General features: G+C 48.9%; 1 protein-coding gene across 1 annotated transcript in view; it reads right to left on the minus strand.

Moving 5' to 3' along the window:
• LOC142445379 (ubiquitin-conjugating enzyme E2 E1) overlaps positions 1-13,337 on the minus strand; it is an 80,675-nt gene extending 67,338 nt beyond the window's left edge. Inside the window, exons 1-3 of the mRNA XM_075547162.1 lie at positions 13,198-13,337; positions 11,884-12,068; positions 7,909-7,959 (exon numbers count right to left, since the gene is read on the minus strand). Of these exons, the coding sequence (XP_075403277.1) occupies positions 7,909-7,959; positions 11,884-12,035 (203 nt within the window). The 5' untranslated portion in view covers positions 12,036-12,068; positions 13,198-13,337. The remainder of the gene's footprint in view (positions 1-7,908; positions 7,960-11,883; positions 12,069-13,197) is intronic.
• Positions 13,338-14,928: the final 1,591 nt, after the last annotated feature.

Raw genomic sequence — 14,928 nt, forward strand, 5'->3', positions numbered from 1 at the left:
AACAACAAAAAATAAATAAAAAGAAAAAAAATTCTAGAACAAAGGAACAAAAATAGAGCCCCTGTCTCAGAAGCCCAGAAGAGCAGCTCTACTCTCGCCTACAGGGTCGCTGCGATGGGAACTGATTGGATGGCATGAGTGTGGTGGCACAGCAGGTAAGCACGCGGCTGCTCAGTGGGAGGTTGAGGACTCCTCAGGCGATGTGGCAGGCTGCTTCCATCAAGATTACAGCTGCGGCAGGCCTGCGGTGCCGCTCCCCTCAGCACTACACGGCTGCTCTAAGTTAGGACAGGCTTGAAGGTGCACGCTGATGACAACCTGCGTTCGTAACAGGCAGGCAAAGCAGAGCAATAGAAAGGTAAGGTGGTTTTCAGGGCTACACTGATAACTGAATTTTCTAGAGGGACTTGGTTTACCACTCTTCTTGATATAACTGAACTACTGAATTGTGTGATATATAGATTAAGTGCCAATAAAACTTTTTTGAAAGGATAAACAACTGAATAATACATGAGCACACTAAAATAAAAAAGGATTGGGATTTTGCTGAAATGAAATAAATATTATGAATGCTTAAACCATGTTCTAAATGCTCTTCTCCCCATATGGTTCATGATGGTTTTTTAACCAATCTCTGACTATACAGGAATCTTGGGGGGCGGTGGGTAGAAGAAAATGATGGTAGAATCATTTCAGAAAACCTCATGAGGATGTCAGCACAATTTGAAGAGTATCAGCAATGATGTCACTGAATTCTGTGTGTAAAAATTGTTGAAATGGTATATGTTTGCATAAACTTCCATCCCCCAAAGAAGTTGAAAAAACAAACAAAAAAAACAAAACAAATGACTTGGAGCTACCCCCTGGATGACACAATGCACTGAAACACAGCAGCAACCAAGAAGGTGGCACGGAAACCTCTGGCATAGGCCTGGTCGTCGGGGCAAAGGCAGGGCAGCCTCGACAGCAGCAACTTGTGTGGGATCCGGTTCCTAAACCTAAGGAACCATCCGAACTTAAGTGCTGTGTGAAAGGATCTCTTCATTGTAAGCCAAGGGCAGCAGCCTGGGGCTTCTGAACCGACATCCGACTATGACCACCAACTCCAGAAAAAGACAAGCACGTAGGTGCACAGAAACCCTGGAAGGATGCACGCAAAGTGCTCATCTAGAGCCTCTCTGTCCAGGAACTGCGATCAGAGAGACCACTTTCTACTCCACAAAATTCTGCATTTGGATATTTCAAAGGCATGCATTACTGTGTATGGACTTAAAACTGTATTCAAAATACAAGTGCCCAAAAAAACAACCCCCAAACAAAACCAAATGTTCAAAAGGGGAACAAGTGTCTACATGGGAAAACTAGAATCGGGTTACTGACGACGGTTGGACATAAGGAACGTACTTACTGTCACTACACAGCATGTCAAGACAGCTGAAATGGCAAATGCTTTGTTCCCTATAAATTTTCCACAGTATAATACCTACTCAAGTAGCAGGAAAGAAACGCTCCCTGTAACCTCAACAGCTGACACACAGAACATTCTCATCTCATTTGAACATCTGAACTTCACAACACGATGAAACGTGGAAAGCCTAGTAGGATCCGATCCTTTTAGCAGATGAAGGAAAAAGGTTGAGGGAGTTGAACGCAGACAAATATTCTCATAAAATGTCCATCACTTCTGCCACTGAAATCAATGTCTACAAAGTGCAACTTGGTGAAAAAAAAATTTAAAAACCAATGTATCTGATTACATGATATATCATGAAGCCTACAAAAGTCGGAGCTTAAGTAAAGCAGCAACATGACAAGTGAGGGAAAACGCAAATATTCTCCACTAATAAACAACAATTTTTAAAACCCCACTCCCCCGAAGTTCAGACTGATAGTTGTGGGGGCAGACACTTTCCTCTTTGTCCCACAGAGAACTGACAAGCTTGTAGCTAGCACCTCACTGTCTGCCTCACCCAGAGCCCCGGGATTACAGAGCAGGAGGGCAGCAGCCTGCCCAAGGGCCCAGAAAGACAAAGGCCACGGGGTGAGCACCAGAGCACACAGGCCTCGCTACCATTCTCCCCAGAAAAACACAGTTTACAAAATTTGTCAAGAAACAAGCTGATCGTCAAAATAATCATAGTTAATAGAAAATTTTCCTGTTGGCCTCCCTTAGGCTAGAAATGTATGACTTCTCAAAAGACCTTTTATCCTCAAATAGCACCCCCCAAACGCCCTGAATTTTTCCATTCCAAGTCAGTATGAGTGGTTTGATGACAATGTAAATGCATCCGTTGTGTAAAATCTGAAACTTAAGGAACTTGGGCAAATTATGTCACCTATTACGTACAGACAGACATTTATGTCTCCTGGCTAGTTACACAGCTAGAGCTAGTCAATTCAGCAAGTGTGAGCTGGGGGCTATAAGTAACAGCTGACTCTAGATGCCCAGAGTTCACCAGCTAACGAAAAAGCCTAATTTTTACAATCCACGATAGAACATGTTTTAGGGATCATTACAATAGCTGAACCTCCCTCCCTCACCCCTCTGGCCCCCAAAATACAGCCAAATTATATTTGGGGGAAGGGGGGAGCGGGAAGCCAGCCAACTGAACAGTGAGAGAGGCCATTTCATCGGTATATAGAAACTAGGGTAAGTCAAAAGTCTTGCTGCTAGGGATCCCGCTCATACACGGTTTATTCCAAGCAGAACATATTTAGACGTCTCCACAATCAGTGACCGTCTGCAGACCAAGTTCTCTCAGGAACATACTTGTCTTCGTCTCTTCAGAGGCCTTTTTACAAAAGTCCCCTCTACACAGTGGCTCTGTGAGGCGAGCAGCGGCCAAGTTCAACTTCAGGAGGAGAGCTTAGCTCAGAAGGTTAGGGCAACGACGGTGGGATTCCAAGGGCGATCATCCTGGTAGCTTTCCCTTGAAGACACAGGATCCTTCCAAGGGGCAGGGGGCCTTACTAGGAATTCGTTTTAAGCAAACTGCAAACGGCAGTGGCAAGGAAAAGGCCAGGCAGGTGGCCCTGAGGAAACCCTTTCTGTGGCACAGCCATGCACCGGATCCTGCCAGGGGAGCAAGAGCATCCGACCAGAATTTCTTACTCCACCCACACGACCGACCGCGGGTTTTGCTGTTGCTGCCCAAAGGCTGGTTTGGCATGTTAGGAATGGAAGATGAAAGAATTCTTTGGGAAAGAGATGGAACTATCACCTTCAGAAGTGTGCCCGCCTAGATGAAGGCTGTGCTGAGAAACAATCGCTTTGCCTTTTGCCATCTTTGCTCAATAAAGGTTTCTCTGATTTTGTAGCGTTACTTTGACTTCACCCTCACCTCTGTGTTTATGTATACTTATGTTTATCTCCAAACAGCTCAAAGGAATAAAAGTGCAGTTTACTTATATAGCAATTTATATAAATTTCTAAATACTCATTTAAATACTTTTCAGCCAATCATTGCTCACTTGCATTTTATTCCACAAAAACCTATTCAACACCATACACAAAGGAAAAGATTTAACTTAGTACCTGTGTTTTCATAAATTTAGAAAAGGCATTTCAGGTGAAGTCTTTAAGTTCAGTACCTTCAAATCTAATTATTTTTGGCAAGTACTAGTATTAGTGAACATAAAGAAGTGCATCTTCAAGTGACACAACCCCCAGCTACTTTTATTAAGAAGCTTCTGTGTGCCAGGTACTGAGTATTCATAGTAATGAGTTTAACACAAGGTTTATGGGACAGGTCACTTTGACACATTTCATTTTCCTCAAGAAAAATTACAGAAACGGTTTATCTCCTGCCATTTATGCCAACTTTTATCCATTTACAAGACAAATGTATATCCAAATTCATTTTCTTCGAACCTTTCTAACCTCGAAATTCTGTGGAGTATACCTACCTCTACGGATATGCATCAATTCGACTCGTACGTAAAAGGAGTATTCATACCAGTAAATTGGTTTCATTTATGAAACCGTTACCTCAGTAATAAACATAATCTTAGCAAGTAAACACCAAATGTAAAGGCAAACAATGCAGCAGAGACTGTCCTACTGATTCACCCAGCGACTCTTAGGATACGTCAAACCCAGTATCTCAAACGCTGTATAATGTTCAATACATTTCACATATAGTAGTACATAGGAGGCCTGGTGGCAGTGCAGTGGTTATGTGTTGGGCTGCAAACCGCATGGTCAATAGTTCAAAACAAAATAGTTCAGGGAGAAAGACGGAGCTTTCTGGGTCCACAAACAGTTATAGCCTCAGAAATCCACTGGTGAGTTTTCAGTTTTGAGCATCATATAGATGCATGTATAAGTCGACAGTGTAAAGTTATGTTGTTTTTTAAATAAGTTGGTTTTGAAAGAAAATGTGGGGTTTTGTCCACATGTCAACTTGACATGTGTCCACAGATAAGGATATTGAGAAATGTCCATAGGCTTTCTTAGGCTTTTTGGGGGGGGGGCTGTGGCGCTCCCGTAAACATGGTGGATGTTCCTAAACTTTGTTAAGTGTGGCAAGCACCAGTCCCACAGAGTGACACACAAAAAGGGCAGGGATCCTCTGTGTGTCCAGGGAGAGCAATGGCAGGACAGGAGGCAGGGCGGCTATGGTGGGCAGACTAACCAACTTTCCAGAAGCTAAAGGGACCCAGAGGTGGTGGGTCTCTTAGAACTGCAGACCTAAGAGAATGTCGCCCAGGAGGAGATGGAAGCATTTGTGCTTGAGGAGACAGAAGAAAAAGGTGATCCAGTTCTGAGCTCCATCATGGGTTATACTGTCAGCACAATAAAATGTTGTCATAGAAAAAGAAGTATCTGTAAACCTAGTGTTAAACTTAAAACCACATAGATACTAAGTGGGGAAAAAAAGTAGTCCTACAAAAGGTTAACACATAAGCCACATGAATTGAAAATAGTTTAACACATTGAAAATGTAACTTAACTTACAGTTAATGAAGTCACATAGATGCTAAAGTTCTTATGCTAAGTGTAATGTAGAAAGTTATGCAAAATATGAACATGCATACATGTAAAATACCATTTAAGTCACTCAAGTGCTAACTGAAAAACTAACTTCAGAAAGTAGCCCAAACATTTCCATCTCTAAAGAACAAAAGTCTCTCTCATACGAAAGGGCATCGACATACTAAATAACTCAGCCCCATAAGATACCAACACAAGCATACTTGGGACAAACAACAGGGAAGAAAAATTCCCCATGAGCCAGCAATCCCTCTACTGGGTATCTATCCTAAAGCAGACAGTCTGTGTGACGACACAGACAGACATACACACACCCATGTTTCCGCAGCCCTGTTCAGCAGCAAGGTGGAAGCACGCTGAGTCCCTGTCAGGAGAAGATGGAAAAGGATACTTTGGTGCACACACAATGGAAGACTACGCATCCTTTAAACAGTGACGAAACCGGGAAGCCATCACGGCACGGATGGACGTGATATAGCAGAAAAGAAGCTAATCACAAAAGGACTAGTATCTGCAATGAGACCACTATTAAAAACGAAAATGACTTTCACACCAAAGGAAAGATTTTGGAAGTCACCAGCAGGCGGGGGAGGGAAGATGCAGCAATGAGCTTGAGGGTCAACAGCTGTTCACTTAGACGAAGGGGGGAGGGGGCTGGATGGTGGTGGGTGCTCAGTACTTTAAACTGTGAAGTACCAAGTGAATGCCCTATATAATGTAAGCCCACACCCAATTCACAATAAAAAAATTGTTAAAAAACAATACTGGAGCTACTATCACGTTATGCCAGTAACAGCAGGAAGCCAATCAAAAGAATTGCAATTCACCTTTATTTCACCAGCTTCACTGCAAAAATGTCTTCAGAAAAAAAAGCCGCCTTTATCTCTACAAGATAGTATTTTCACATTCATATATATACACTGTGTGTTCCTATGCACATAAGAGACTTTTCTCAAAATGTTTACATATACTGAAGTTTTATTTTGCCCCTCCCCAAATGGCCATGGAATTGGGTGTTTCCCGACCGCAGGTTCCATTCAGGGTTTCACCATGAAGGCATACCATCCAAGAGGGTTTAGCTCCATGAACTCACCTTGAATCTTACCCAGGAATTAAGATAAAATGGTGTGAAACCAACCTGGAAACGCAGTCCCTTTTTTCCCCCTTAAAGTGATAAATCCCATAAAAATCTCCTAAAAGTGTCAATAATTTCCAATCTGATTTTACTGCATCAGACAATAAAAATTTAGATTCTAATAATTATTAGCTTTGAAACTCTGCTTTAAAATCTTGATAATCTGATCAGCTAGATCTATCTGAATTCATAAGAGACACAAAACCAAACAGTAGCAAAACTACAGAGAACACGGGTCTATCAAGGGGGCAAGGCCCATGGATTCAACACAGTCAAGGGTATCAGCCTTCCATTTGAACAAATGGTCCATTAAAAGATAAAAATGCATGTATAGTACTCACCCTAACCCACTTCCCCGACCTCTTCAACAATCTGTATTTATATTAACCACGAAGGACAGCCTCGAGACGGTTTAAATGGCTCAGTTACAATGTTTAGCATCATTTCAAACTCAAAATGACCTCCCTTAAAAGAATATGACATTACACACAAAAACTGTAGTCCATCACCCATCAAACACTTGCAAAACGTATGCTGCCGAAATAGTGATTTTTAAAGGTTTGCATTTAATATGTAAATTATAGTTCTGACAGTTCAGTGCCCCCCACCATTTGTCAGTTAGTGACAAAAATATTTCAGTTAGCTTGTTAACCTGAGTATGAGGGGGTACCGAAAAAAAAACCCAAATCAGAAAAAAAGCTGATGGGCAGAGCTCTTGTAATATGCGTTTTTCCTGCTAGGCGAGCAAGAATGGAATCGCAGGCTTGACAAATGTATTAAGTATAATAAAGAGCACTTTGAAGGTGATAAGGTTGTTCTGTAAAAAAAGTTAAATACTTAGCTTGGGGGGATGGGATAATTCTGAGGTTCTTTGGGGTACCTCATATTTCCACATCATTTCAAACTTAGTAAGGCTGTTTGTATTTTCTTGTCTGCAGTTCCCATCTCAATCTAGACATTTTAACTTATTTTGAAATCTCACATACCATCCCAATTCCAATCCTTTACACTTAGAGTTAAATATTAGTATGTAAATTTAAACTAGAGGAGCTACTTAATTGAGCAATTCATCTTCCCTGAGTAGAGAGCTCTTCTCTCAGTTCACCCCTGTTGGCGTAGTCAGTCTCCACCTCTGCTCACAGGCAGCAAAGAACTCTCTTAACACGCAAGGTGCACCTAAATCTTTCAAAGCTGTTTTCAACAAATTGCGCTGAAACTGAAACGCACACCCACCAGAGTCTGAGGGAAGAAATTTGAACACAAAACCTTTTCCAATCACCCCAAGTCATTCCTTGCCAAAATCTCAACACCTAAACCCCCAATTTACATACACAGGCATGCTTCCGGATCCAGGGGGTGATTCAACTCTCCCATCTCCAAGGTGAAGAGTGCTGGAGTTGGGAGATTTAAATAGCCATTTTCTAAATCAAAACGTACCTAAGCATCTAGCAAACAAACTTTAGATCATCCTCAATGGTACGTTAAAGAGCCACAAGTAGACAAGAGCTAATCTGCGGTTTTTTGACAGTTTTGATTTATATATATGTCAATGTCCACTCCAATAAAATCCATTACTTCTTTTTTGCTTCCAATAATACTCAGCTTGCCAGAGGCCCGCCGCTCAAAACACGAGGGTGTGTGTGGATAATTTCAGTTGTCGCTTTATATGAATATCCCCCAAGCAGCCAAAAGCACACCAGCCACTCTTGGTACATATTAAAATGACCCTGGGCAGCGTTGGGAGCTTGTAAAAGGTGGTCACGGGGAGGGAAACACGCACCTGCAGTTGGGTGGAGGGTCTAACGTGATGTCCGCCAGTTCCTTCTGAATCCTAGAGGAGAGAGAGAGAGAGAGAGACAAACATCAGGGCACCGGGATCCCAGCAGTTACAGGTGAGGCTCCTAATCTAACGGCTACCACAGGTGCATTCGTGCGTGCGGGGACGGGGACCAGGCACGTCCAGAGTCAGGCACATGTGGTTCTTGTTAGCATCGAGCTTGGATTCCCTCCTGCCTCGCACCGCTGTCCTCCTCCTGGGAGTTTTCCAGTTGGGCATCCCTGGTTTCCCCGCGAGGACCGATTCCCAGAATTGTTTCAGAGCGTTGGGGCACTTCACCTTCCCCTGCGCCCCTGGACACGGAAGGGGGGTGGGGGAGACGAGCCGGTTTGCGGCCTCTCCCTGTCCCTCGGGGCTACCCGGCCCTGGGGCTTGCACCCCGGCAAGGTATACCCCCGCCCCCCCCTCGTGGTACCCCAGGGGCCCAGCCCGAGTCCCTGGTGAGAGGCCAACATGGCCGCTGGCTGCGTGGCCCCGACGGACCTGCCCACCATCGTGGGTGACCTGGGCTGCCTCGGATGCAGGGTGGGTCCTCCGACGGCCACTCCAGGGCCTCCTGCCTCCGCCGCCCCTCGCCGCAACCGCCCCGCCCCGCCCCCCGCCCGCCCGCAGGCCATGCGCGCGCCCCGGGGGGAGGGAAGCGGGTGCAAGCCCAGGGCGCCAGGAGGGAGGCCTCCCAACCCTCCCTGCTCCTTCCTCGGCCCCGCAATCCCCAGCTCCGCAGCTCCGCAGACTGCCCCATGCGGCCCTATGGCTAGCCGGGCCGGTGCACCCCACAGTTGCACCCCGGTGCACCCCGCACGGTCCTTAGCATTCGATTGACTGGTGACCCACCTTTCTGGCCCTGATTCCACCCCGCTCTCCGCGCCACCGGGGGTCCTCCAACTTCCCTCTGGGTTTGCCTCCTTCCTGCCCGGTTCCCTGGGCATCCTACACCGGACACTCCCCCCCCACACCCCGCCACTTCGGTTTGCCCCCTCCAGCCCAACCTTCCGTGTCACAAAGGGCCCCACCCCCCTCGCCAGGGCTGAGGCCACCACATCATTCCCACCAAGCCCTGGACCCGGCCTTTGTCTCCAGCTTACCTAGGCGCCTAGCTCATCAATTAAGACAGCAAAGTTGCAAGGCTTCTTATAACCTCCCTCCTATCCTTTAAAGCCCTATAGGGTGGGCTGTTACAACTTTAAACTTGCACCGGCAGTTCTAGAGTAAACAATTAAGACACACGGAGCAATCTATTACAATGGCTACTTTCTATTGTCAGAGGTTTTCCGGGTAGAAGGGAGAAGGGGCTGGTAGGTGCCATGAGAAGAGTGTTCTAACAGCACTGGGTTTTTTCCCATTAAAGTAAATTTAAAATTAAAGGTCGCAATTGGGGAAGTTAGCCTTCATATTTAAGGGCATTTCCTGTCCCCTACAAATCTGTTCAACTTTAGTGAGGACTTTGTTCCCAATCTCTGTTGAGATCTCTTTATCTTACTGTGTCAGTCTGCTAAATTCAATCAATAAGCATTTCGGTTCTGAAAACATACCCATCTGTGTGGTCTACTCACTACTGTGAGGTGTGAAAGTTCAGTACACTGGTTCCCTGCATCTCTTAGAATGACTATAGATTAAGACCTATAGACAGGGACAAAAATTTCTCAACCACCACACCCAGGAAAATGCATAATGACTTTATTTGTTCCTTGCCAACTTAATTTCTAAAAAATAGTCGGTTTCTTTAATGCCTTAAAAGACAGCTCTATCCAATTCTTGTCTAAAATAAGCATCTGCATCATTTCCACAGGACTGGCAAAAGATGTGCAAGAATAATTCATTCATAAGAATTCTCAGCTATTCTTCTCTAAACCACACTCAGCCAGGGCTTTCCTCTGCACCTGGACTAGAAACCACTTCCCAATGTGTAGTTAGCAACCTGTCTGCCAACCTGGGCATCGCAGTCACTCCATCTCCTGGCATTCACGCCTCTTCCAATTCAACAGGCAGCACCTACTTTCCAAACCAATACAGTTTCCACAGAGCAGCCACACATCGATGTTCTTGAAGCCCTTTGCTGGACACGCTCGCAACCCTCTCCTCTTTCACCTGTACTGTTGATTGACCTGGTCTTGTCAGCTGTCACCGAGTGGATTCCAACTCTAGAGCAGCAGTGTGCTCAGCAGGGTTTTCAAGGCTGTCACCTTTCAGAAGCAGATCTCCTGGCCTGGTCTCCAAAGCATTTCTAGAGCACTTCACCAGCTGCGCCACCTGAGCTCTGGTTTGATACGATAGCCACTGTCCGCAAGACACATTCGGGGACCGAAATTTACTGCCCCCGCCCCCACCCCCTGCGAAAAACAGAGTGACTTTATAGTTCAAAATCCTACTTAGAAATTTCCTACCTTCCATTTTCTATACCTACTATCTATTTCCCAAACTTCTCCAAATATAGTTTTAGGCATAAATAGACAAGCTTTGTCCAGTGCAAAACACGCCTCCCTATAATCTGCTGACACAACACAGACTTCATTTGACCCCTGTGCCTTCATACCGCCCCCCCATCCCCAATATACTCATGCACTGCACAGACACCAAGCAAACTGTAAAGTCACCTAATGACGTAAACCAAATAACCTGTCTTAGCTGTCAGGCCAAAGGCTACCGAAGTGAGGATCAGGGAATCCAGAGGCCACCCTGGGGAGCTTAAAGAAGGTTCTAGCCAAAGTGGGCAGGGTTAGTTACCAGGATTCTGGGAGAATCAGCACAGTTACAACCAGGAGGGTTGGTTAGGGCTTCCAGGGAACTAAGATGCAATCAAGCCAACCCTTTGGAAATGAGAACAATCCCGCAAAGACGCTCAACTCGCATCTTCACACCATTTAAAATAAAAAGTTACTCCATCAGCACTTTTCTAACTTTCCAAATTCCAAGTCAGGAAGAGCAACAAAACCCTGAACTCCCAGTTCTGACTTGGTACTGAACAGAGAGATCTAAAGTCTCATGCTCCATTTTATTTTCAGTGCCTTCAAGAAAGGACATTTCTTTCTAGCTAACCCACCACTTGACTTTCATTCCGTCTTCCTCCGATGTCCACTGAAGATCAGTCTGTCTACCCGACAGCAGAAGGATTTAAGAAAGGGTTTCCAGGAGTTCCCAGACACTGCAACTGGTTATTTTGAGGGTCACGAGAATCAGGATATTACTGAAAGATGAAGAGGTAAGAAGTCGCTTTCCCCAGAGCCACAAAAGAGTAAAGAAAAAGGGCCACTGATGTAATTCAACTTGGAAAATAAAAGGTGGGTTTTTTGGTTTGCTTTACCGAAGAGAACATCCATCCTGAAAAGACCGAGACGCCCCTAAATTTGGTACACTGAAGCTCGTAAACAGAAAAACGAGAGGATCCCCCAAATAAACCTACAATATCCATCATTTATGGCTTCATTCATTTGCTTCAACTCTCCAAACCAAAAAAACCCCTTTAAATTCCACCAGAAATCCTCTCTCCACCTCCTAAACGTTCTATCCCATCGATGCATTTATTCCTCGTGCAGTCTTTGGAGCAAACACTATTCAATAAAGATCCCATGTGCAACAGGTGAGACGGACGTCAGAGGGTGCCTGGGCAGGTATTGGTCATCAAGAAATGAGATGACGGCGTGGGGAGGGTCCAAGATCAGTGCTGAGTAAAAACCAGTGATGTGAAATCAAAGGTGGGGGGTTCATAATAAGAATAATGAGGATCCGTCCAAACTTCAGCAAGAAAGGGGAGCGAGGCAGGCCACCGCAGCTGCACGTGGACCGTGGTTAAAAGAACAAGCAAGGGAGGGGAATTAGGGGCTTCGAAGGCCACGCTTTGCTCTCTAAGGGCGCACACACCATGCGGGGTCGAGACACACGGTGCGTGGCACCCGGGGGCCCGCGGAAAGCAGAGGTTACCTCTTGGCGCTGGTGGAGAGCAGTTTGGAGTTTTTGCTCATGCTGACTTTGCTGTCCTTCTTCCTGGGGGTGCTCGCTTCTTTCTCGGCCGGCTGGTTGGAGGACGACGACGACGAGGAGCTGGTGCTGGCCCTCGAATCGTCATCCGACATAGCGAACCCCCCACCCCACCCCGCAAACGGCCCCTGCAGGAGGAGGGAAAGAAAAGGACACCCGTAAGCCGTGCAGGCCGTGTCCACCAGGTGCTGTCAGGCGCGGCACCGGGCAGGGGTGCGCCCGCCCGCCCCCCTCGCTTCTCAAAGTCTCCGGGTCCAAGGCTCTGGCCAAGCGGACGCTTGGGCTCGTTTGTTTATCTTGAGCTCCGCGGAAGGGGCATGGGTGGGGGTGGGGGTGCGGGTGGGAGGCGATCCGGAGCGACGAAAATGGCCCCTCCCTCGCCCCTCGGTGCTCCCCCAAGGGCAGGGAGGGGGGAAGCCGAGGCCGCGGCGGGCCGGGGAGGGGCGCGGGGGCGCCTCGGAGGGGCGAGGAGGGCGGATCGCGGCCGCCGGCCGCCCTCGGGCTGTTTTCGGGAGCTTTCCGGGGGTCGCGGGGGGCTGGGGGCGGTGGCCAGGGGAGCCTGCGGGGCTGGGCGCGGGGAGAGGAGTTTGGGGGCGAGGGGAGTAAGAGAGGAAGCCGAAATGGGGGGCGGAGGCGGGGAGCGAGTGCCCGGGTGGGGGAGGGGAGAGGGGCAACGAGGCCCGAGGCCACCCCCTCCCCGCGCGCCGCGCCCTCCCCGCCGCCCGGCCCCCGGACACCCCGCTCGGGGCTGCGCGGCCGCGGCCAGGGCGGGGGTCCCGAGCACACGCCCCAGGGCCACCCCTGGGAGGTCGGGGCTTCGGCTGGGGGGAGGGGGGACGGGAGGTCGGCCTCCTCAGGGAAGGAGCCACAATGAGCTCGTCCGCCCGGGAGGGGTTCACCCCGCGGGCCCCCACCCCGGGGGGGGGGAAAGGGGGCTCCCCCAACTCTCCCACCCCCGCTCGTGGCCCCGTAGGTGCCTGGCGGGGGGCTCTGGGGACGGCGCTGACAGTTCGAGCCTCGATGCCCCCCTCGCCCTCCCCCCCCGACGCGGGGCGGTCCCCGCACCCCACGAGGCCCGGGGTCCCTGCCCATCCCCCGCAGGCGGGCCCCGGACCCCTCGGGCTCCCCGAGCCCTCCGGGCAGCCCCGCTCCCCGGTCCGCGCCGTGGCCGGCGGCCCCGGCGGCGCGGGTCCCGGAGGCGGCGAGGGGTGTCCCTGAGGCCCGGGGGGGCGGCGGGCGGCGGGGGGATCCCCGTACCTCTCTTTGTGTCTGGCTCCTCCGTGCCGCCGCGGCGCCTGCTGCTGCGGCTGCGGCTGGGCCTGGCCACTCGTGTCTCGCTCGCTCGCTCGCTGGGAGAGAAGCGGAAGTGCAGCAACAGCAACTATTAAACAGGCAATGGCTTCCCCCAGCCACACACGCTCTCGCACACACTCCTCCCCTCCCTCCCCTCCCCCACCGCCGGGCCCACCCACCCGCGCGCCCCTCCCCTGCACACCTCCCGGCGGGTGCGGGGGGCGCGGGCGCTGCAGGGGGCCCAGAAAGCCAGTCCCCTCCCCATCCACACCTGCACCCCCGCGCAGCGCCTCGTTCAGACCCGGGAGAAGCGGGCCAAGGGGGCTGAATTTGCTCCCAAAGTGTTTGGGGACCTGGATCCTGGGCGGGAGAAAGGGGAGCCAGTCCGAGCTGGGGCGGGGGGGGGGGGGCGCTGAAAGCGACTGGTACGAGCTGGAGGGCGGGTGGGGGGGTGCAGGTCACTAGGGAGGAAGTTCTTTCCGACGAGGGCTTTTGGAAAGTGGGGCTTGGCAAATTGGCGATAAAAGGGGTAATCTCCTGGCAAGGATTTGGACTGTAGACTGCCGTGGAAACTCCCCAAAAGTGATTTGCTTAAAGGTAAAAAAGAAATCCCACAAAAGGGTCTCCCCGTTGGGCGTCTGACACTTGATTCTCTCTCTCTCTCTCTCTCTCTCTCTCTCTCTCTGGCAGCTTACCTGCATGGAGCAGAGGTCAGTTTAGTTAGGCACGCCTGCAAAAAAATCCCAAATGGAGAATTTTCTGCTCAGAGCACGAGCCATATGCGATTACCAATTTTCAGGTCATTTTAGTCACTTTTTCTCGCAAGTGATAAGGTTTTTAAAAGCGTGCTACAACGGAGTTCTTGACAGGATTGCAAACCCGGAGTGTAACAGGTTTGCAAAGATGGGAAATCATTGGGAATAGATCATATGCACAGTTAAAATGGATTTAGAATAATTCGGTACTAGCATAATAGATATAAAGTTTGATGTGGGGAAATGGGGCCGAAAGTCCGGGGGACATCACCGTATTTTCTTGGGCTACAACATAAAAGGTATTCAAATAATAATTTAATAAAACAATCCGATTCAGTCATTCTGAACCTCTGAATTGCTCCGTCCTCAGCATTTTAGCCAAGATTAAATCTCTTAAATCATGAGCCATCAAATTACTATTTAGTTTCTCACCTATTTGTCATTGCAGTCGAGGGGACCTGAAGAGGCAGCTGCCATCCGAATTCAACAGTGCACACTCACAAGGTCAAAGTCCCGTGACTCGCCCTCACTTTTCTCATTCCATGACCACGGTTTTCCGTAGGACAGCACAAACTATAAAGTCCCAGGCATACCTAGGCTATCTCCATAGCTCCCTCCCTCCGAGCCTTCATCCGGACACTCCATCAAGCTCTAGTGTATGACTACTTGTTGTTATTGTTAAGAGCCATTGAGTCAGTTCTGACCCATCGGGACCCCATGCACAACAGAACAAAAAAGCTGCCCGGCCTGCACCTCCCTCACCATTGTTCCTGTGGCCCAGCCTTTGTTCCAGCCCCTGCATGGGTCCACCTCCTTGAAGGCCTTCCTCTCTGTTCGCTGCCCCTCTGCTTGACCAGAGCCCTCCTCCGGGCTTGGGCTCTCCTGGGGACATGTCCAAAGTATGTAAGAGGAGTAAACTAAGTCTTGCCATCCTTGCCTC

Source organism: Tenrec ecaudatus, chromosome 4 (assembly GCF_050624435.1).
Source record: "Tenrec ecaudatus isolate mTenEca1 chromosome 4, mTenEca1.hap1, whole genome shotgun sequence".
NCBI lineage: Eukaryota > Metazoa > Chordata > Mammalia > Afrosoricida > Tenrecidae > Tenrec > Tenrec ecaudatus.